This window comes from Rhinopithecus roxellana, chromosome 13 (genome assembly GCF_007565055.1).
Source record: "Rhinopithecus roxellana isolate Shanxi Qingling chromosome 13, ASM756505v1, whole genome shotgun sequence".
In the NCBI taxonomy this organism is placed as follows: domain Eukaryota; kingdom Metazoa; phylum Chordata; class Mammalia; order Primates; family Cercopithecidae; genus Rhinopithecus; species Rhinopithecus roxellana.
The window spans coordinates 109,554,738-109,575,793 of NC_044561.1; the positions used below are offsets into that span (position 1 = coordinate 109,554,738).

Below are 21,056 nucleotides of genomic sequence, written 5' to 3' on the forward strand. Positions count from 1 at the left end.
TATGCTAGTAAGGAATAATACATTTTTTTTTTTTTTTTTTTGAGACAGAGTCTCTCTCTGTCACCCAGGCTGGAGTGCAGTGCTATGATCTCTGCTCACTGCAACCTCTGCCTCCTGGGTCCAAGTGATTCTTGTGCCTCAGCCTCCTGAGTAGCTGGGATTACAGGTGTGCACCACCACGCCTGGCTTTTTTTTTTTTTTTTTTTTAGTAGAGTCAGGGTTTCACCATGTTGGCGAGGCTGGTCTCGAACTCCTGGCCTCAAGTGATCCACCCACCTTGGCCTCCCAAAGTGCTGGGATTACAGGTGTGAAACACTGTGCCCCACCCCCAGGAATAATAATTTAAAGAATAATTATAGCAACCATTTAAACAATTTATTGTGGCTGGGTGCAGTAGCTCATGCCTATAATCCCAGCATTTTGGGAGGCTGAGGTGGGAGGATAACTTGAGGCCAAGAATTCGAGGTGACAGGGAGCTATAATGGTGCCACTGCACCCCAGCCTGGGCAATAGAGCAAGACCCTGTCTCTGAAAATAAACAAACAATTTATTGAAGGTCATTTATTCAATATTCACAGTAATTATTATCTCCATGTAAATGTGAAGAAATGCAACTCTGAGAGAGCAAATTCCTTGCAGAATTTCTAGAGGGAGGACTTGTAACCAATGAATGGCAGAGTCAGCATTTGAACCCAAGTCTCTGACTCAAAGTTGATAGCTGATATTCTTTACTGCATTGCCTCTTACCACTGAATCCTTCCACATTTTCATCTCCCATTTTCACCAGTTAATAGGAATCATTTCCCATTCTCCCTTGTTATCTTGTTTACCTTAATAATGGTGTCAAGATTTTCCAAATATGGGTCTTTTACCACCAAACTCTGGAGCATCTCAGAGAACGCCTGAAATGTCTGCCTGTAAAGACACTGAAAAGGCACAGGATCAGCAATGCTCCCCGCCCCACGTGAAGTTCCCCTAGCATGGGACAGTTTGGAGGCTCTTCATGTGACCCTAAGCCTTTACTCAAAGTTGCAGAACCCGTGTAAAGGCACTAGTAGATTGTTTGTGGCATGAGGTAAAAAGGAATACATGTTCATTTCAAATGGACGCCTTGGCATTAGAGGGATCACAGCTGACTGAGTCTTAATGGCTTAGGGATCATCAAGATTCTTTAAAGTTGGCTTGTGACTCTTTCTGATATCTTCAAACAGAGAGGAATAAAGTTCTCTTGGGTAACTGCTTGACCAACCAGTTTATTTGCCGCTGAAGAAGAGATCAAGGCCTGCATGTACCCTTCCCTCTGCTTGAAAGCTTTCTCTCCAGACATACCCACACCTCTCTTCCTTCAATTATCACCCCATTATGAAGGCTTGCCTGACCACCCATGTGCCTCCCAGCCACAGGGCTCTTTATCCTGCTCTTTCCCTGCTTTACATTTTCATAACACCTATTATCAGCTGGCATCTTATATTTAAGTATCAACAGTTTGTCTCTCTGCACTAGAATGTAAGCTCCGTGAGTGGGACTGGACTGCTGTATTCCTACTGCCTATCATCATTTTTGGCATATGATGATATATGGCAAATTGTATGCTTAAATAAATGTTAAGCATACAAGCGAGTGCTCCCACCTTATTTTAAAGCCAGAAGGAGGGAAAGAATAAAGGGAAAAGGAAAGAAGACAAAATAAAGGGTTGAAAGAAGCTATCTTCTAATTTAACCACCTATTTTATTTGCCAGATTTAGCTTATGGTTTTTGGCCAGTTTCAAAATATCAAATGCTCTCTCCAAAGGCCAAGATCAGCTGACCCTGTGGATGGAAAGTTGCTAAAGCAAAGCATGAGTACCTCTGTGTTGCAGGTCCCATTGGGCATGATTTCCTGTATCTGGGTAAGAGTCCTTACAGAGGGCAGAGTGATTATACTCTTGATGACAAGACTGAACAACTCAGCTCGATCTTCAGAGCCAAACAGCAAATGGACATCTTGGTAACTAAGAAAAGACAGTTTAGGAACAGCAAGCTGGGAAGATGGTTTGATTTGATACTGATAAGCAGAGATCAACTAAAAAGGAAAGGGTAGACAGACTGGTATACTGTTCTGATGGGAGAGATAGATGGCATAGCTTGTCAGTCTGTTCAGCTAAATCTCACAAAAGGTTAGGGGAAGAGTTTTCCCCCAAGAAGTTACTGGAGTAATATCCTTCCAGGCTTCCTTTCAGTTCAGCCACAGAGGGAAGCTTGCTATAGTCTAACATGGTAAGCCCCAATTTTCCAAAGCACATTCTGCTGAATGTTCATTTGGGGAATCATGGGTTGAATCTAGTTAAAGAACTTTTTAACCACAAGACTTCTCAGGGCCTTTGATCAGCTGAATCACTACAGTATAACTCTCTGAGAGGTAAACAACAGGCAGCACTTCTAAGTTTCTTAGAAGTCAGAACTCTAATGTCATGAGACATATATGGGAGTAACTTCCTGCCAAATATACTTTGGACAAAACTGAACTCCAAAGAGATTCCAATAAAGTCTTTCAGATATGGATAGTAGCATATATGAAATCAAAGTGCTTACTCAAAAACATGGATTTGGCTTCCTCTTTTCTATATGAACAGTTTTCAAAAGTTAAAAATATGGATCATGGCCAGGCGCAGTGGCTCATGCCTATAATCCCAGCACTTTTGGAGGCCGAGGCAGGTGGATCACTTGAGGTCAGGAATTTGAGACGAGCCTGGCCAACATGGCGAAACCCCGTCTCTGCTAAAAATACAAAAATTAGCCAGGCATGGTAGTACATGCCTGTAATCTCAGCTACTCGGGAGGCTGAGTGAGGCAGGAGAACTGCTTGAACCCAGGGGGCAGAGGTTGCAGTGACTCAAGATCGTGCCACTGCACTCCAGCCTGGGGGACAGAGAGAGACTCATTAAAAAAAAAAAGGGTCATGTCAGTTGGACCTGGCATTGGCCCTGAGTGGAACCAAGATGCTTGTGTAAGGGGCATGTGGGCATCACCTGAGATCAGCGATGGTGACAAAGACCTCCTGGCGCACGGGACTGGACAGAGAATGTGGGCGCTCCTCTTGTACCAGTACCTGGAGTGAGAGTTGAGAAAGTACCCATTCATTAGGCCAGCGATGATCAGAGAGTGGGTGGCCAGCAAGAACCACAACAGGTCCTTCAACCAGCCCTGCAATTAGGCCCCAGATGCCTGGCAGCAGGACAGTGACAGGGATAGGGGTTTATTCTCTTGAGCCAGACCCCAGACCCTGGCTCTGCATTTTACCAGCTGTTTGAGCTGACACAAATTATTTAACCTCCTTGTGCCTCAGTTTGCTCATCTGTAAAACCAGAAAACAGTAATACTTACCTCCATGGGGTGGCTGTTTGAGTACTCACTGAGCAAATTCATGACACCCAGCAGCGCTGTGTAATTGTTAGTGTCTGTTATTCATTCTTTTTATCACTAGGGATTATTCCTAGTTTAGGCATTCTAACTCCTCTCTCCACTAAACCAGCCATCTCTCTACAATCACGTCTAATATTATTCTGAGTTACTTGTCCTGGAAAAAGAACAACTTTCCAAATTACAAACTGGCAGAGGGAAAGCTGCCTTATTGTGCTGGAGTAATAATCAGGGGCTTTGGAGTGGGACAGTCCCTGGGCTGTGCACTGGCTCTGCCGCTCACTCACTGTGTGAGCCGGAATGTGTCATTTAACTCCCTGGGCCTGAGTTGCCTTATCTGTACGCAGAAAATGAGCTGATGTAAATGACTGTAGCTGACCGGACGCAGTGGCTCACGCCTGTAATCCTAGCACTTTGGGAGGCTGAGGAGGGTGGATCACCTGAGGTCAGGAGTTCGAAAGCAGGTGCCTACAATCCCAGCTACTCAGGAGGCTGAGGTAGGAGAATCGCTGGACCCTGGGAGGTGGAGATTCCAGTGAGCTGAAGTCGCACCACTACACTCCAGCCTGGGTGAAAGAGTGAAACTCTGCCTCACAAAAAAAAAAAAAAAAAAAAAGACTGTAGCAGAAGCCTTGCTGGACTGTCCACCAGGCCCCTCTGGGAACTGTCCCCAACCCATAGAAATGGGCACCTCAGAGTTATGTGTCTGCTAGGTCGTTCTGTCCCACTGGCCACAGCTCATCTGTCCAGAGTAGACACCAAGGTCTATTAGATTCTCTCTGGAATCTGGAATTGGGACACAGAGCTTCAATCTCAGTCTGGATGGTCTTCTAAAGGAAAAAATTTAAAATTTGGAAGCACTGGTCCCTACGGATAAGGCAACTGAGAGGGCCAATTTTGGGGAGAGAAGATGGAGGAGAGGGAGATGGGGTCGGGGGAGGGAGAGAGAGAGAGAGAGGAGAAATGGAAATTCATACAAAGGAGCAAAAACAAGAGATTGAAAGTTCTCCTTGAGTATGTGGAAGCTATTTATTTTCTAGATTCATTCCCTTCCTGGGTCAGGCTGCTCCTCCTGTCAAGGAGTTCTGGGAAACACTCAGTGATCCTTAGAACAAATCTCACCTTTTGTGCTTCAGCTGCTTCTAGAGGATTTCTCTTACCTGCAACCAAAAAGATCTCACTAGGAACTTAGGATGCAGGCCAGGCGCGGTGGATCACGCCTGTAATCCAAGCCCTTTGGGGGGCTGAGGCAGGTGGATCACCTGAGGTCAGGAGTTCGAGACCAGCCTGGCCAATATGGTGAAACCCCGTCTCATCTAAAAGTACAAAAATTAGCCAGGCATGGTGGTGTGTGCCCGTAGTCCCAGCTACTAGGGAGGCTGAGGCAGGAGAATCGCTTGAACTCGGGAGGCAGAGGTTGCAGTGAGCCAAGACGGTGCCATTGCACTCCAGCCTGGGCGACGAGAGTGAAACTCCATCTCAAAAACAACAAAAAAACTCAGGATGCAGTAAGTGCTCAATAAACACTACAAGGTTCCTTCTCTGAGTTTTTCTCCTCTTACTTTCCAGCTCTGGTCTGACTCCGATCTTGCTGGTGGGCTGCTGCTTTCTTTCCTTTTTTCCTCAAGGAGCGCATTTATTCTTGTGGCTTTATAGTCTGGAAGGGACAAAGCCTAAGACTCTGTCCTCAGCCCTGACAGCTCTCCCAGGGCTCTACTCGACTGCATCCGGTTATCTCAAGGGCACAGCCACTAACATCCCCAGAATTTTGGCATTAAAGTCAGTTCACTGTGGTCCCCGTGCAAAGAACACAGCTTCCTGTCCTTTAATAGTTGTCAATTTTTCCCTTTCCCAGGGCTCACTAAAAAGGTGATTTATGATTTTTTTCTTTTGTTCAAGACCTACATCCCATTAGTTATAGCATCAGCCACCCCCTGCTCTGCACGGTTTCTGTGACTCTCCATTCCTGGAGCCATATACCTTCATGTGGATGAAAGCAGCATCTCTTAGCTGAAGCCCCAGGCTTGCAATCCCCTCTGACTTCAATTGACTTGATACACTTCTGCCAGAATCATCTTTTCTTTTTTAAATCAGTTGGATATTGAAGGTTTATTATTTGTTCACAGTTATGCTAGCCTCTACAAGGAATTCAGAAGTGAGAGGGTATTTTTTGTTAGTAGAGTATGTGTGTAGCAGGAACTTCCTGGGTGACTGCCCAGATCACAGAAATCACCCCTTCTCCCTGGGAATGCCTCCAAAACGCAGGGTGGGACACCCAGAAGTCATATCATTACTACATGATCTTGTCCCCAGGCAAACCTTATTGATGCAGGGCGGGGAACAGACCAGTCTGGGTCAATCAGATTTTCTCTTGCAGAATTTGGAATCTTACAGTGACAGGCACAAAGCAGGAGTTGCTACAGGGTTGAGTCATGGTGATGGTAGCGAAGCCCCTGCCTCCGAGACCTCTGGAGCTGTCCTGGAGCTTACTTTTCTGGAGACTTGTTTAAACCTCTTCCTTAGAGTCTAAGAGAGATATCCCAGCATCTTTTTTTTGTAACTTACTTGAGCCAGAGGTGATTTTTGTTTCTTGCCTGAAGAATCCTAACTAATCCAAACAAAATCAGACGTTTTGTCTCAAAGGTCTTTCTTTTGTTGTTGTTGTTTGTTTGTTTTTGTGAGACAGAGTCTGGATCTGTTGCCCAGGCTGGAGTGCAATGGTGTGATCTTGGCTCACTGCAACCTCCACCTCCCAAGTTCAAGCGATTCTCCTGCCTCAGCCTCCCTAGTAGCTGGGACTACAGGCGCCTACCACCATGCCTGGCTAATTTTTGTATTTTCAGCAGAGATGGGGTTTCACCATGTTGGCCAGGCTGGTCTCAAACTCCTGACATCAGGTGATCCTCCCACCTCAGCCTCCCAAAATGCTGGGATTACAGATATGAGCCACTGTGCCCCGGCCTGTCTCAAAGGTCTTAACAAAAGTCGAGTGATCCACCTGGACTAATTTCACCCTAATCCTGCTGTCACTTTATTCTATATCCCAGTTGCCACAGCCTGCCTCCCTTCCCTTTCCTTCCTTCCTTCCTTTCCTTCCTTCCTCTTTTTCTTTCTTCTTTTCTTTCTTTCCTTTGTCTTTTTCTTTCTCTTCTCTTTCCTTTCTTTCTCTTTCTTTTCTCTTTCCTTTCCTTTCTTTTTCTCTCCTTCCTTCCTTCCTTTTTTATCTTTTTTCTTTCCTTTTTCTTTCTCTCCTTCCTTCCTTTCTCCTTTGTTCCTACCTTCCCTCCCTCCCTCTTCTTTCTCCCTTTCCCTTCCCTTCCCTCCCTCCCTCCTTCTCTCTCCCTGTCTCTCTCTCCCTCCCTCCTCCTTCTCTCCCTCTCTCTGTCTCCCTTTCCCTCTCTCTCTCTCTTTCTTTAAAGATGGGGGTCTTACTATGTTCCTGAGGCTGGAGTGCAGTAGCTATTCATAAACACGATCATAGCTCACTACAGCCTCCAACTTCTGGGCTCGTGCGTTCCTCCTGCCTCAGCCTCCAGAGTGATTGGGACTACAGGCAGGTGCTACCACACCCAGCCTCTTTTTATTTTTCATTAAAGTTCTCAACATTATATACTGTATATATTGTATATTTTTATATTACATTACATATTGTATATATTTTACAATATACAATAAACTACATATTTAAAGCATACAGTTTGATGATTTTTGATACATGTATATATCCATGAAACCATGACCATCCTCAAGAGAATGAACATTTCTATCACTCCCAAAAGTTTCTTTGTGCTACTTTGTAATTCCTCGCTCCTTCTCCTCCTCATTCAACCTCTACCTCTAGGTTACCATTGCTCTGCTGTCACTATAGATTCGTTGGCATTTTCTCAAATTTCATATAAATAGAATCACGCAGTATATCCTCTTTTTAAAATGTTTGGCTTCTTTCACTTAGCATAACTATTTTGAGATTGTTCCAAGTTGTAGCATATTTCAATAGTTCCTTTTCATTCTCAAGTAGTATTCCATTATATGGATCTACAATACCACAATTTGTTTATCCATTCACCTGCTAATGAACACCTGGGTTTCTTCTAGGGTTTGGCTTTTACATATAGAGCTGCTGTGAACATTTGTGCATACATCTTCGTGTGGACATATGCTTTGTTCCACCTAGGAGTGAAACTGCTGGGTCATATGGTAAGTATATGTTTCACTTTTTAAGAAACTGCCAAATTGTTTTCCAAAGTGGTTGTGTCATTTCACTTTCCTGGCAGCAGCGTATGAGAATTTTAGTTGCTTCATATCCTTGCCAATATTTGGTATTGCCTTTCTTCATTTTAGCCATTTTAGTAGGTGTATAGTTGAAGCTTACTGTTTCAGTTTGCCTTTCCCTAATCACAATGATCAGCATCTTTTCATGTGCTTATTTAGAAATTTTTGGTGAACTCATGCAAGTCATCCCAGCACTCTGATAGGCTGAGGCAGGCAGATCACCTGAGGTCAGGAGTTCAAGACCAGCCTGGGCTGGTCTCTATTGTGAAACCCTGTCTCTAATAAAACCGCACAAAATTAGCTGGGTATAGTGGCAGGTGCCTGTAATCCCAGCTACTTGGGAGGCTGAGGCAGGAGAATCACTTGAACCCGGGATGCGGAGGTTGCAGTACCCGAAATTGTGCCACTGCACTCCAGTCTGAGTGACAGAATGAGATTCCGTCTCAGAAAAACAAAACAAAACAAAAAAAAGAAAAATATTTGGTGAAGTGCCATAACAATTTTTTTCCCCTTCTTTCCACTTTCTGTTGTTGGTTTCCCGGGCTTTTTTTCATTTGGATACTTGGAGCCATGCACTAGTTTGAGTCACGAGCACTGGTAAATGCCTTAAAGTTTTCTTTCTCTATAATGACCCTGGCTTTTTCCTCCTTGTCGGTTCCTCAGCAGAACTGCTTCTCCTCTTGGGCACCTCTCCCTTTGGTTGCTGGGAGCTGTGCTTTTTCAGCCCTGCTGTGTGGGCCTGTGGGGACTTTGTAGACTTATGCAATGCTGTAGTGATCCATGTAATTTTCTCATGGATACTAGCTACCTTTAACTCTTCTAGGCTGAATCCCTTGCCAGCCTATACTTTGGTTGACATCTGATGCGGGCATTTTATTACTTGGTGGACAGATTCAAATGCAGAATTCAGTGTGCAATTCAGTGCATTGCTGCTGTTGAGACTTGTATTTGTGGATTTTATGGACTGGCTGTTGAACCATGTGGCAACCTATTGTTGCCAAGTCTGGTGAAAATAGAGCTCTAGAAACATGCCACTCTGGCTGGGTCCTATGATCCTGCGGTTGCCTATATCCCTTTTCCCGAGGAGTACAGCCAAGTAGAAAGCTGCATTTGGTTTTTGTTTTGTTTTGTTTTGTTTCTTAAGATGGGGTATCACTCTGTCACCCAGGCTGGAGTCGAGTGGCATGATCTCAGCTCACTGCAACCTCTGTCTCCTGGACTCAGCTGATCCTCCCACCTTAGCCTTTCAAGTAGCTGGGACTACAGACATGCACCACCACACCTGGCTAAATTATATATATATATATATTTTTTTTTTGTTTGTTTGTTTGTTTGTTTGTTTGTTTTAGAGATTGAGTTTTACCACATTACCCAAACTGGTCTCAAACTGTTTGTTTGTTTGTTTGTTTCTCTCTTTTTTTGAGACAGAGTCTCGCTCTGTTGCCCAGGCTGGAGTGCTGTGGTGTCATCTCAGCTCACTGCAACCTCCACCTCCCAGGTTCAAGCGATTCTCCTGCCTCAGGAGAAGCTGAGATTACAGGCACCTGCCACCATGTCTGGCGATTTTTTGTATTTTTAGTAGAGACAGGGTTTCACCATGTTGTCCAGGCTGTTCTCAAACTCCTCACCTTAAGTGATTCGCCCACCTTGGCCTCCCAGAGTGCTGGAATTACATGCGTGAGCTGCCACGTTTTGTTGTTAAATCTGTATTATATCATCCTGTTCTCCTTTTTTTTTTTTTTTTGAGACGGAGTCTCGCTCTGTCGCCCAGGCTGGAGTGCAGTGGCCGGATCTCGGCTCACTGCAAGCTCCGCCTCCCGGGTTTACGCCATTCTCCCGCCTCAGCCTCCCGAGTAGCTGGGACTACAGGAGCCTGCCACCTCACCCGGCTAGTATTTTTGTACTTTTTAGTATAGACGGGGTTTCACCGTGTTAGCCAGGATGGTCTCGATCTCCTGATCTCGTGATCCACCCGTCTCAGCCTCCCAAAGCGCTGGGCTTGAGCCACCGCGCCCAGCCCATGCTGTTCTTCTTAATGTATTATTTGGAATAGTTCTCAACCTATTTACTTTTTGAAGTGTAGCTACTTACAGATGGATCCTAAACCCTTCAAGGGCAAGGATTAAGGTTTCCAGGAAATGTGTAACCTTTATCAAAGCACCACAGTGTGCTTAGATACAGAAGATCCTTGGTAACTGTCCATTACTTAAAACTGTTAGCTGGTTAGCCTTGAATGATAAAAGCTATCAGTCTAATCAGCCTTATAGATCTGTGATATGAGAAAGAACTACTCATATTCCTGGAATATGTAAGAAATTTCAACATCAGAATTTTAAAGCTTTAGAGAAACTAAAGGAGACATTTCACAGATGAGAAAACTAAAGCACCAAGAAGTACTTGCTTGAATGCATCAGCTCCTTTGCAAAGCCCTTCTGGATCCTTTGACATGGAACTGACCACTCACTCTCTCCTCTGTGACCCCCATATGCCCATTTAAACTTGTCACAGTCCCTGTGACATTTTATTATACCTTGCTTAGCTGCATAAATAGGGATTTTGTCTTCTTTGTCTTTGTAGCCCAAATTCCCAAGACAGTTCCTGGAACTGTCAGGCACTTAATAAGTGAATGAACGGATGAGTTGGTGGCAGAGTGTGGCTGGAGTAAGTACAAATAGCAGAAAATATGATAACAATAATACAGTCATGTTTCTTAAATGCATCATGTGTGTTAAGTACCAAGGTACATGGCTTATATTTATTTTGAATTTAATGGTCACAATAGCTCTGTGAAGTAGATATAGCTATTCTTGTTTTAAAGGGAGGAAACGGAGGCATTGAGAAGTGAAGTGATTTCCTACAGTTTCACAGTTATAAAGAGGCAGGGCTGTCACCCGAACCTAGGCATTTGATTATAGTGACTGTCTGGGAACTACTGCTTGATTCATGAGAATGTAGCATTGGCCTTGCTGAGAAATTCAAATGCTGTTCCTGTCCTTTCTACTCTTCTTTTAATTGGTTTTCGAGGATGATTACATGTGTGGGGTAGCCGTGAATACTGCTCCTCCATGTGGAGATACTGATATGAGAAGAGTTCAAGTGAATTGATAACATAGGTGAAGCCACTAAAAAAATGCTTCGGCCAAGTCACTGAATTTATGTGATCCCAGTCATTTGTGATAAGGTCATAATACTTACATTTAAGGTATGCACAATGTCTGCTATGTGGCTGTGAATGAATGATTCTGTGGTTTCATCATAAGGTAAAGCTCGGCTGAGAGAAGACAGAGATCCTAGGAATGTCAGCTTTTCAAGTTCACCCTGAATTTGTGGAAAAATGATAAAAATATAATTATATGTTATAATCTTACTTGAATAACTGTGGAGAGATTTTGAAAAGTTTCTTAGAATGCTTTAAATATCTGACATCTCTTTCAATCCAATATCAGTCTTTTTTTTTTTCATGATATTACAAAGGATTTTATTTTGTTCTTTTTGCTCACCTGCATTTTCTGTTGTTTCTACAGTGAGCATCAATTTCTTTTTTTCTTTCTTTTTCTTTTTTTTTATTATACTTTAAGTTCTAGGGTACATGTGCATAACATGCAGGTTTGTTACATATGTATACTTGTGCCATGTTGGTGTGCTGCACCCATCAACTCTTCAGCACCCATCAATTCATCATTTATATCATGTATAACTCCCAATGAAATCCCTCCCCCCACCCCCCTCCCCATGATAGGCCCCAGTGTGTGATGTTCCCCTTCCCGAGTCCACGTGATCTCATTGTTCAGTTCCCACCTATGAGTGAGAACATGCGGTGTTTGGTTTTCTGTTCTTGTGATAGTTTGCTAAGAATGATGGTTTCCAGCTGCATCCATGTCCCTACAAAGGACGCAAACTCATCCTTTTTTATGGCTGCATAGTATTCCATGGTGTATATGTGCCACATTTTCTTAATCCAGTCTGTCACAGATGGACATTTGGGTTGATTCCAAGTCTTTGCTATTGTGAATAGTGCCGCAATAAACATACGTGTGCATGTGTCTTTATAGCAGCATGATTTATAATCCTTTGGGTATATACTCAGTAGTGGGATGGCTGGGTCATATGGTACATCTAGTTCTAGATCCTTGAGGAATTGCCATACTGTTTTCCATAATGGTTGAACTAGTTTACAATCCCACCAACAGTGTAAAAGTGTTCCTATTTCTCCACATCCTCTCCAACACCTGTTGTTTCCTGATTTTTTAATGATTGCCGTTCTAACTGGCGTGAGATGGTATCTCATTGTGGTTTTGATTTGCATTTCTCTGATGGCCAGTGATGATGAGCATTTTTTCATGTGTCTGTTGGCTGTATGAATGTCTTCTTTTGAGAAATGTCTGTTCATATCCTTTGCCCACTTTTTGATGGGGTTGTTTTTTTCTTGTATATTTGTTTGAGTTCTTTGTAGATTCTGGATATTAGCCCTTTGTCAGATGAGTAGATTGCAAGAATTTTCTCCCATTCTGTAGGTTGCCTGTTCACTCTGATGGTAGTTTCTTTTGCTGTGCAGAAGCTCTTTAGTTTAATTAGATCCCATTTGTCAATTTTGGCTTTTGCTGCTGTTGCTTTTGGTGTTTTAGACATGAAGTCCTTGCCCATGCCTATGTCCTGAATGGTACTACCTAGGTTTTCTTCTAGGGTTTTTATGGTATTAGGTCTAACATTTAAGTCTCTAATCCATCTTGAATTAATCTTCGTATAAGGAGTAAGGAAAGGATCCAGTTTCAGCTTTCTACTTATGGCTAGCCAATTTTCCCAGCACCATTTATTAAATAGGGAATCCTTTCCCGATTTCTTGTTTCTCTCAGGTTTGTCAAAGATCAGATGGCTGTAGATGTGTGGTATTATTTCTGAGGACTCTGTTCTGTTCCATTGGTCTATATCTCTGTTTTGGTACCAGTACCATGCTGTTTTGGTTACTGTAGCCTTGTAGTATAGTTTGAAGTCAGGTAGCGTGACGCCTTTAGCTTTGTCCTTTTGACTTAGGATTGTCTTGGCAATGCGGGCTCTTTTTTGGTTCCATATGAACTTTAAAGCAGTTTTTTCCAATTCTGTGAAGAAACTCATTGGTAGCTTGATGGGGATGGCATTGAATCTATAAATAACCTTGGGCAGTATGGCCATTTTCACAATATTGATTCTTCCTATCCATGAGCATGGTATGTTCTTCCATTTGTTTGTGTCCTCTTTTATTTCACTGAGCAGTGGTTTGTAGTTCTCCTTGAAGAGGTCCTTTACATCCCTTGTAAGTTGGATTCCTAGGTATTTTATTCTCTTTGAAGCAATTGTGAATGGAAGTTCATTCATGATTTGGCTCTCTGTTTGTCTGTTACTGGTGTATAAGAATACTTGTGATTTCTGCACATTAATTTTGTATCCTGAGACTTTGCTGAAGTTGCTTATCAGCTTAAGGAGATTTTGGGCTGAGACAATGGGGTTTTCTAAATATACAATCATGTCATCTGCAAACAGGGACAATTTGACTTCTTCTTTTCCTAACTGAATACCCTTTATTTCTTTCTCTTGCCTGATTGTCCTAGCCAGAACTTCCAACACTATGTTGAATAGGAGTGGTGAGAGAGGGCATCCCTGTCTTGTGCCAGTTTTCAAAGGGAATTTTTCCAGTTTTTGCCCATTCAGTATGATATTAGCTGTGGGTTTGTCATAAATAGCTCTTATTATTTTGAGGTACGTTCCATCAATACCGAATTTATTGAGCGTTTTTAGCATGAAGGGCTGTTGAATTTTGTCAAAAGCCTTTTCTGCATCTATTGAGATAATCATGTGGTTCTTGTCTTTGGTTCTGTTTATATGCTGGATTACGTTTATTGATTTGCGAATGTTGAACCAGCCTTGCATCCCAGGGATGAAGCCCACTTGATCATGGTGGATAAGCTTTTTGATGTGCTGCTGAATCTGGTTTGCCAGTATTTTATTGAGGATTTTTGTATCGATGTTCATCAGGGATATTGGTCTAAAATTTTCTTTTTTTGTTGTGTCTCTGCCAGGCTTTGGTATCAGGATGATGTTGGCCTCATAAAATGAATTAGGGAGGATTCCCTCTTTTTCTACTGATTGGAATAGTTTCAGAAGAAATGGTACCAGCTCCTCCTTGTACCTCTGGTAGAATTCAGCTGTGAATCCATCTGGTCCTGGACTTTTTTTGGTTGGTAGGCTATTCATTATTGCCTCAATTTCAGAGCCTGCTATTGGTCTATTCAGGGATTCAACTTCTTCCTGGTTTAGTCTTGGAAGAGTGTAAGTTTCCAGGAAATTATCCATTTCTTCTAGATTTTCTAGTTGATTTGCATAGAGGTGTTTATAGTATTCTCTGATGGTAGTTTGTATTTCTGTGGGGTCGGTGGTGATATCCCCTTTATCATTTTTTATTGCGTCTATTTGATTCCTCTCTTTTTTCTTCTTTATTAGTCTTGCTAGTGGTCTGTCAATTTTGTTGATCTTTTCAAAAAACCAACTCCTGGATTCACTGATTTTTTGGAGGGTTTTTTGTGTCTCTATCTCCTTCAGTTCTGCTCTGATCTTAGTTATTTCTTGCCTTCTGCTAGCTTTTGAATGTGTTTGCTCTTGCCACTCTAGTTCTTTTAATTGTGATGTTAGAGTGTCAATTTTAGATCTTTCCTGCTTTCTCTTGTGGGCATTTAGTGCTATAAATTTCCCTCTACACACTGCTTTAAATGTGTCCCAGAGATTCTGGTGGGTTGTATCTTTGTCCTCATTGGTTTCAAAGAACATCTTTATTTCTGCCTTCATTTCGTTATGTACCCAGTAGTCATTCAGGAGCAGGTTGTTCAGTTTCCATGTAGTTGAGTGGTTTTGATTGAGTTTCTTAGTCCTGAGTTCTAGTTTGATTGCACTGTGGTCTGAGAGACAGTTTGTTATAATTTCTGTTCTTTTACATTTGCTGAGGAGTGCTTTACTTCCGATTATGTGGTCAATTTTGGAATAAGTGCGATGTGGTGCTGAGAAGAATGTATATTCTGTTGAATTGGGGTGGAGAGTTCTATAGATGTCTATTAGGTCCGCCTGGTGCAGAGATGAGTTCAATTCCTGGATATCCTTGTTAACTTTCTGTCTCGTTGATCTGTCTAATGTTGACAGTGGAGTATTGAAGTCTCCCATTATTATTGTATGGGAGTCTAAGTCTCTTTGTAAGTCTCTAAGGACTTGCTTTATGAATCTGGGTGCTCCTGTATTGGGTGCATATATATTTAGGATAGTTAGCTCTTCCTGTTGAATTGATCCCTTTACCATTATGTAATGGCCTTCTTTGTCTCTTTTGATCTTTGATGGTTTAAAGTCTGTTTTATCAGAGACAAGGATTGCAACCCCTGCTTTTTTTTGTTCTCCATTTGCTTGGTGGATCTTCCTCCATCCCTTTATTTTGAGCCTATGTATGTCTCTGCATGTGAGATGGGTCTCCTGAATACAGCAGACTGATGGGTCTTGCCTCTTTATCCAGTTTGCCAGTCTGTGTCTTTTAATTGGAGCATTTAGTCCATTTACATTTAAGGTTAATATTGTTATGTGTGAACTTGATCCTGCCATTATGATATTAACTGGTTATTTTGCTCGTTAGTTGATGCAGTTTCTTCCTAGCCTCGATGGTCTTTACATTTTGGCATGTTTTTGCAACGGCTGGTACCGGTTGTTCCTTTCCATGTTTAGGGCTTCCTTCAGGGTCTCTTGTAAGGCAGGCCTGGTGGTGACAAAATCTCTAAGCATTTGCTTATCTGTAAAGGATTTTATTTCTCCTTCACTTATGAAACTTAGTTTGGCTGGATATGAAATTCTGGGTTGAAAATTCTTTTCTTTAAGAACGTTGAATATTGGCCCCCACTCTCTTCTGGCTTGTAGAGTTTCTGCCGAGAGATCTGCTGTTAGTCTGATGGGTTTCCCTTTGTGGGTAACCCGACCTTTCTCTCTGGCTGCCCTTAAGATTTTTTCCTTCATTTCAACTTTGGTGAATCTGGCAATTATGTGTCTTGGAGTTGCTCTTCTGGAGGAGTATCTTTGTGGCGTTCTCTGTATTTCCTGAATTTGAATCTTGGCCTGCCCTACTAGGTTGGGGAAGTTCTCCTGGATGATATCCTGAAGAGTGTTTTCCAACTTGGTTCCATTTTCCCCCTCACTTTCAGGCACCCCAATCAGACGTAGATTTGGTCTTTTTACATAATCCCATACTTCTTGCAGGCTTTGTTCATTTCTTTTTCTTCTTTTTTCTTTTGGTTTCTCTTCTCGCTTCATTTCATTCATTTGATCCTCAATCGCTGATACTCTTTCTTCCAGTTGATCGAGTCGGTTACTGAAGCTTGTGCATTTGTCACGTATTTCTCGTGTCATGGTTTTCATCTCTGTCATTTCGTTTATCACCTTCTCTGCATTAATTAGTCTAGCTGTCAATTCTTCCACTCTTTTTTCAAGATTTTTAGTTTCTTTGCGCTGGGTACGTAATTCCTCCTTTAGCTCTGAGAAGTTTGATGGACTGAAGCCTTCTTCTCTCATCTCGTCAAAGTCATTCTCTGACCAGCTTTGATCCGTTGCTGGCAATGGGCTGCGCTCCTTTGCAGGGGGAGATGCGCTCTTGTTTTTTGAATTTCCAGCTTTTCTGCCCTGCTTTTTCCCCATCTTTGTGGTATTATCTGTCTCTGGTCTTTGATGATGGTGATGTATTGATGGGGTTTTGGTACAGGTGTCCTTCCTGTTTGATAGTTTTCCTTCTGACAGTCAGGACCCTCAGCTGTAGGTCTGTTGGAGATTGCTTGAGGTCCACTCCAGACCCTGTTTGCCTGGGTATCAGCAGCAGAGGTTGCAGAAGATAGAATATTGCTGAACAGCGAGTGTACCTGTCTGATTCTTACTTTGGAAGCTTCCTCTCAGGGGTGTACTCCACCCTGTGAGGTGTGGGGTGTCAGACTGCCCCTAGTGGGGGATGTCTCCCAGTTAGGCTACTCAGGGGTCAGTGACCCACTTGAGCAGGCAGTCTGTCCCTTCTCAGATCTCAACCTCCGTGTTGGGAGATCCACTGCTCTCTTCAAAGCTGTCAGACAGAGTCGTTTGCATCTGCAGAGGTTCTGCTGCTTTTTTGTTGTTGTTGTTTAGCTGTGCCCTGTCCCCAGAGGTGGAGTCTACAGAGACAGGCAGGTTTCCTTGAGCTGCTGTGAGCTCCACCCAGTTTGAGCTTCCCAGCGGCTTTGTTTACCTACCTAAGCCTCAGCAATGGCGGGCGCCCCTCCCCCAGCCTCGCTGCTGCCTTGCGGTTAGATCGCAGAATGCTGTGTTAGTAATGAGGGAGGCTCCGTGGGCATGGGACCCTCCCGGCCAGGTGTGGGATATATTCTCCTGGTGTGCCCGTTTGCTTAAAGCGTAGTATTGGGGTGGGAGTTACCCGATTTTCCAGGTGTTGTGTGTCTCAGTTCCCCTGGCTAGGAAAAGGGATTCCCTTCCCCCTTGCGCTTCCCAGGTGAGGCGATGCCTCGCCCTGCTTCAGCTCTCGCTGGTCGGGCTGCAGCAGCTGACCAGCACCGATTGTCCGGCACTCCCTAGTGAGATGACCCCAGTACCTCAGTTGAAAATGCAGAAATCACTGGTCTTCTGTGTTGCTCACGCTGGGAGTTGGAGACTGGAGCTGTTCCTATTCGGCCATCTTGCTCCGCCCCCCAATATCAGTCTTTTATCACAAGGAATGAGTAAATTATGGAAGATTTCAGTGAAATTCCTTGTCTACTGGCACTGCCTTGCTTTGGGACCTCAGCTCTCCTCTCAGCTCCATGTTCCATCCTGGCTCTCCCCACTCTTGGTCTTTGCTTTCTACCTGCCTGTCCTGGGTAGTGCTGCCTGATTAAGCTTCCTAGGCTGGGCGTGGTGGCTCATGCCTGTAATCCCAACATTCTGGGAGGCCAAAGTGGACAGATCACCTGAAGTCAGGAGTTCCAGACCAGAGCGGCCAACATGGTGAAATCCTGTCTTTACTAAAAATACAAAAAAGTAGCCAGGCATGGTGGCACGTGCCTGTAGTCCCAGCTACTCGGGAGGCTGAGGCACGAGAATCACTTGAACCTGGGAAGCAGAGGTTGCAGTGAGCTGAGACAGCGCCAGTGCACTCCAGCCTGGGTGACAGAGTGAGACTCTGGGCCGGGCGCGGTGGCTCAAGCCTGTAATCCCAGCACTTTGGGAGGCCGAGACGGGCGGATCACGAGGTCAGGAGATCGAGACCATCCTGGCTAACACGGTGAAACCCCGTCTCTACTAAATGCAAAAAAAAAAAAACTAGCCGGGCGAGGTGGCGGGCGCCTGTAGTCCCAGCTACTCCGGAGGCTGAGGCAGGAGAATGGCGTGAACCCGGGAGGCGGAGCTTGCAGTGAGCTGAGATCCGGCCACTGCACTCCAGACCGGGCGACAGAGCAAGACTCTGTCTCAAAAAAAAAAAAAAAAAAAAAAAAACAGAGTGAGACTCTGCCTCGAAAACAAAAAAGCTTCCTAAAGGTGACCTCTCTGATTCTGTTACTTCTAGTTCTTTCGATGTCATTAAAAATTCATTATTTTGCCTTTAAAATTTCCTATTAAAATCCAAGTTCTGATTGGAAGAATAAAATCTCTGAGTACTAACATTCTCTTTTTCTTTTTTCTTTTATTATTATTTTTTAAAGACAGGGTCTTGCTCTGTTGCCCAGGCTGGAGTGCAGTGGTGTGATCTCAGCTCACTGCAGCCTCAACCTCCTGGGCTCAAGCAATCCTCCCACCTCAGCCTCCCAAGTAGCTGGGACCACAGGCACACACCACCACGTCCAGCTAATTATTTGTATTATGTTGCCCAGGCTGGTCTCAAACTCCTGAGCTCAAGTGACCCACCTGCCTTGGCCTCCCAAAGTGCTGGGATGACAGGTGTGAACTACCATGCCTGGCCTCTCTTTTTCTTTTTTTTTTGAGATGGAATCATGCTCTATCACCCAGGCTGGAGTGCAGTGGTGTGCCTGGGTTCAAATGATTCTCCTGCAACAGCCTCCCAAGTAGCTGGGATTATAGGCATGTGCCACCATACCCAGCTAATTTTTGTATTTTTAGTAGAAATGGGGTTTTACCATCTTGGCCAGGATGGTCTCGAACTCCTGACCTCATTTGATCCGCCTGCCTCGGCCTCCCAAAGTGCTGGGATTACAGGTGTAAGCCACTGCACCCGGCCTCTTTTTCTAATTATGTATATATAACCTATTTATCGTAGAACCTTTTTTTGTTTTGTTTTTTTTAAGACAGGGTCTCACTCTGTCATCCAGGCTGGAGTGCAGTGGCAAGATCACCACTCACTGCAGTCTACATCTCCTGGGCTCATGGGATCCTTGTACTTCAGCCTCCCGAGTAGTTGGGACTACAGGTGCACTTGAACCTGGGAGATGGAGGTTGCAGTGAGCCGAAATTGTGCCACTGCACTATAGCTTGGGCAACAGAGCAAGACTGTCTCAAAAAAGAAAAAAAAATCTCTATATATCTCAAGACTTGGAGAATGAGTTTGCTCCTGAAGCAGGGTCCAGTGTCCTTTCTCTTTTTACTTTTGAGACAGAGTCTCACCCTGTTGCCCAGGCTGGAGTGCAATGGCATGATCTCGGCTCACTGCAACCTCCGCCTCCCAGGTTCAAGCTATTCTCCTGTCTCAGCCTGCCGAGTAGCTGGGATTACAGGTGCCTGCCACCACGCCCGGCTAATTTTTTGTATCTTTAGTAGAGATGGGGGTTTCACCATGTTAGCCAGGCTGGTGTTGAACTCCTGACCTCGTGATCCGCCCGCCTTGGCCTACCAAAGTGCTGGGATTACAGGCATGAGCCACTGCGACTGACTGGTCCAGTGTCCTTTCTAAGTGTATCTACAAACCACATGAATAAATTGCTATCATGGCACTTGCGATCCTCCAACATAATGACCTTCTTATTAATCTATTTCCCTGACTGACTGTGGAATCAGCTCAAGGCAGGGAATGGGCTTTTTTTGTTTTGATTCACTGCAGCGATCCAAGCCCTTCATTAACTACAAAGAGATCGAAAGAAAACCATGCTGATATGAAGTATAACGATTAGCTGAAGTCAAAAGTGAAGGCCAACATGCTGGCTTTAAATGTTTTACTTTTATTTTTCATTGGTATTCTACATAAAGAAAATGTACGGCTCAGTGGATTTTCACAAACCAAAAAACACCCTGTAGCCAGCAACAGATTATTACCAGCATTCCCGAAGTCTCCCTCATCCTCCTTCCAGCGTAGCCTCTGTGTGTGTGTTTTTTTTTGTGTGTGTATGTGTGTCTGTGTGTGTTGGTAAATTGACAAACTATGGTTGTATATATTTATGTGGTACACAGTGATAACATGATTTTTAAAAATGTATCATACAGTAAAACTGATTTTGGTGGGGAGCATATGGTTCCGTGTGTTTTAACACACACATACACATGTGTAACCATCACCACAATCAGGATACAGAACAGTTCCACCATCCCCTAAATTTCCCTCCTGCTATCCTATCCCTTTTTAGTCACACCCTCTCCCCACCCTAATTCCTAGGAATCACTGATCTGTTCTCCATCACTATGGTTTTGTCTTTTCAAGAATGTCACACAACTGGAATCATACAGCCTATAACCTTTTCTGATTGGTTTCTTTCACTCAACACAATGCCTCTGCGATTCATCTCTGCTGTTGTATCAATAGTTCCCTCCTTTTATTGCTGAATAGTATTATACTTTTTGAGACGGGGTCTCGGTCTGTTTGTAGCCCAGTTTGTTTATCTGTGAAAAGTCTGTAATGTTACTACTCCAACTTCTTCCCTGCATCTAGCACAGTGCCTTATAAATGGTAGCTGTTCATTCATTACTTGTTGATTGGGTGAACGGGATTTAAAAGCCATAGAGGACTGGGCACAGTGGCTCATGCCTGTAATCCCAGCACTTTGGGAGGCCAAGGCAGGTTGACTGCTTGAGGTCAGGAGTTCAAGACCTGCTTGGCCAACATGGTAAAACCCGTCTTTACTAAAAATACAAAAATTAGCTAGGCAAAGGTGGCACATGCCTGTAATCCCAGCTACTCAGGAGGCTGACGCAGGAGAATCGCTTGAACCTGGGAGTCAGAGGTTGCAGTGAGCTGAGATCGTGCCACTGCACTCCAGCCTGGGCGACAGAGTGAGACACTGTCTCAGAAAAAAAAAAAAAAGTCTAAAAAAAATAAATAAAAATGTCAGCAGTAGTTATTCGAGGAGTCTGGAATTAGAGAAGATCAGTTTTTAATTTTTATTATGGTTTTGTTTTTACATTAATTTCATAATGTATAATTTATAAATATA

General features: G+C 43.6%; 1 protein-coding gene across 2 annotated transcripts in view; it reads right to left on the minus strand.

Annotated features, from left to right (window-relative positions):
• The window catches only part of MROH8 (maestro heat like repeat family member 8), an 84,636-nt gene that overhangs the window by 56,034 nt on the left and 7,546 nt on the right, over positions 1-21,056 (minus strand). For both annotated transcript variants that reach the window (XM_010355324.2, XM_010355325.2), the window contains exons 4-7: positions 10,867-10,989; positions 3,009-3,088; positions 1,847-1,991; positions 831-926 (exon numbers count right to left, since the gene is read on the minus strand). In XM_010355324.2, coding sequence (XP_010353626.2) covers positions 831-926; positions 1,847-1,991; positions 3,009-3,088; positions 10,867-10,989 — 444 coding nt within the window. The remainder of the gene's footprint in view (positions 1-830; positions 927-1,846; positions 1,992-3,008; positions 3,089-10,866; positions 10,990-21,056) is intronic.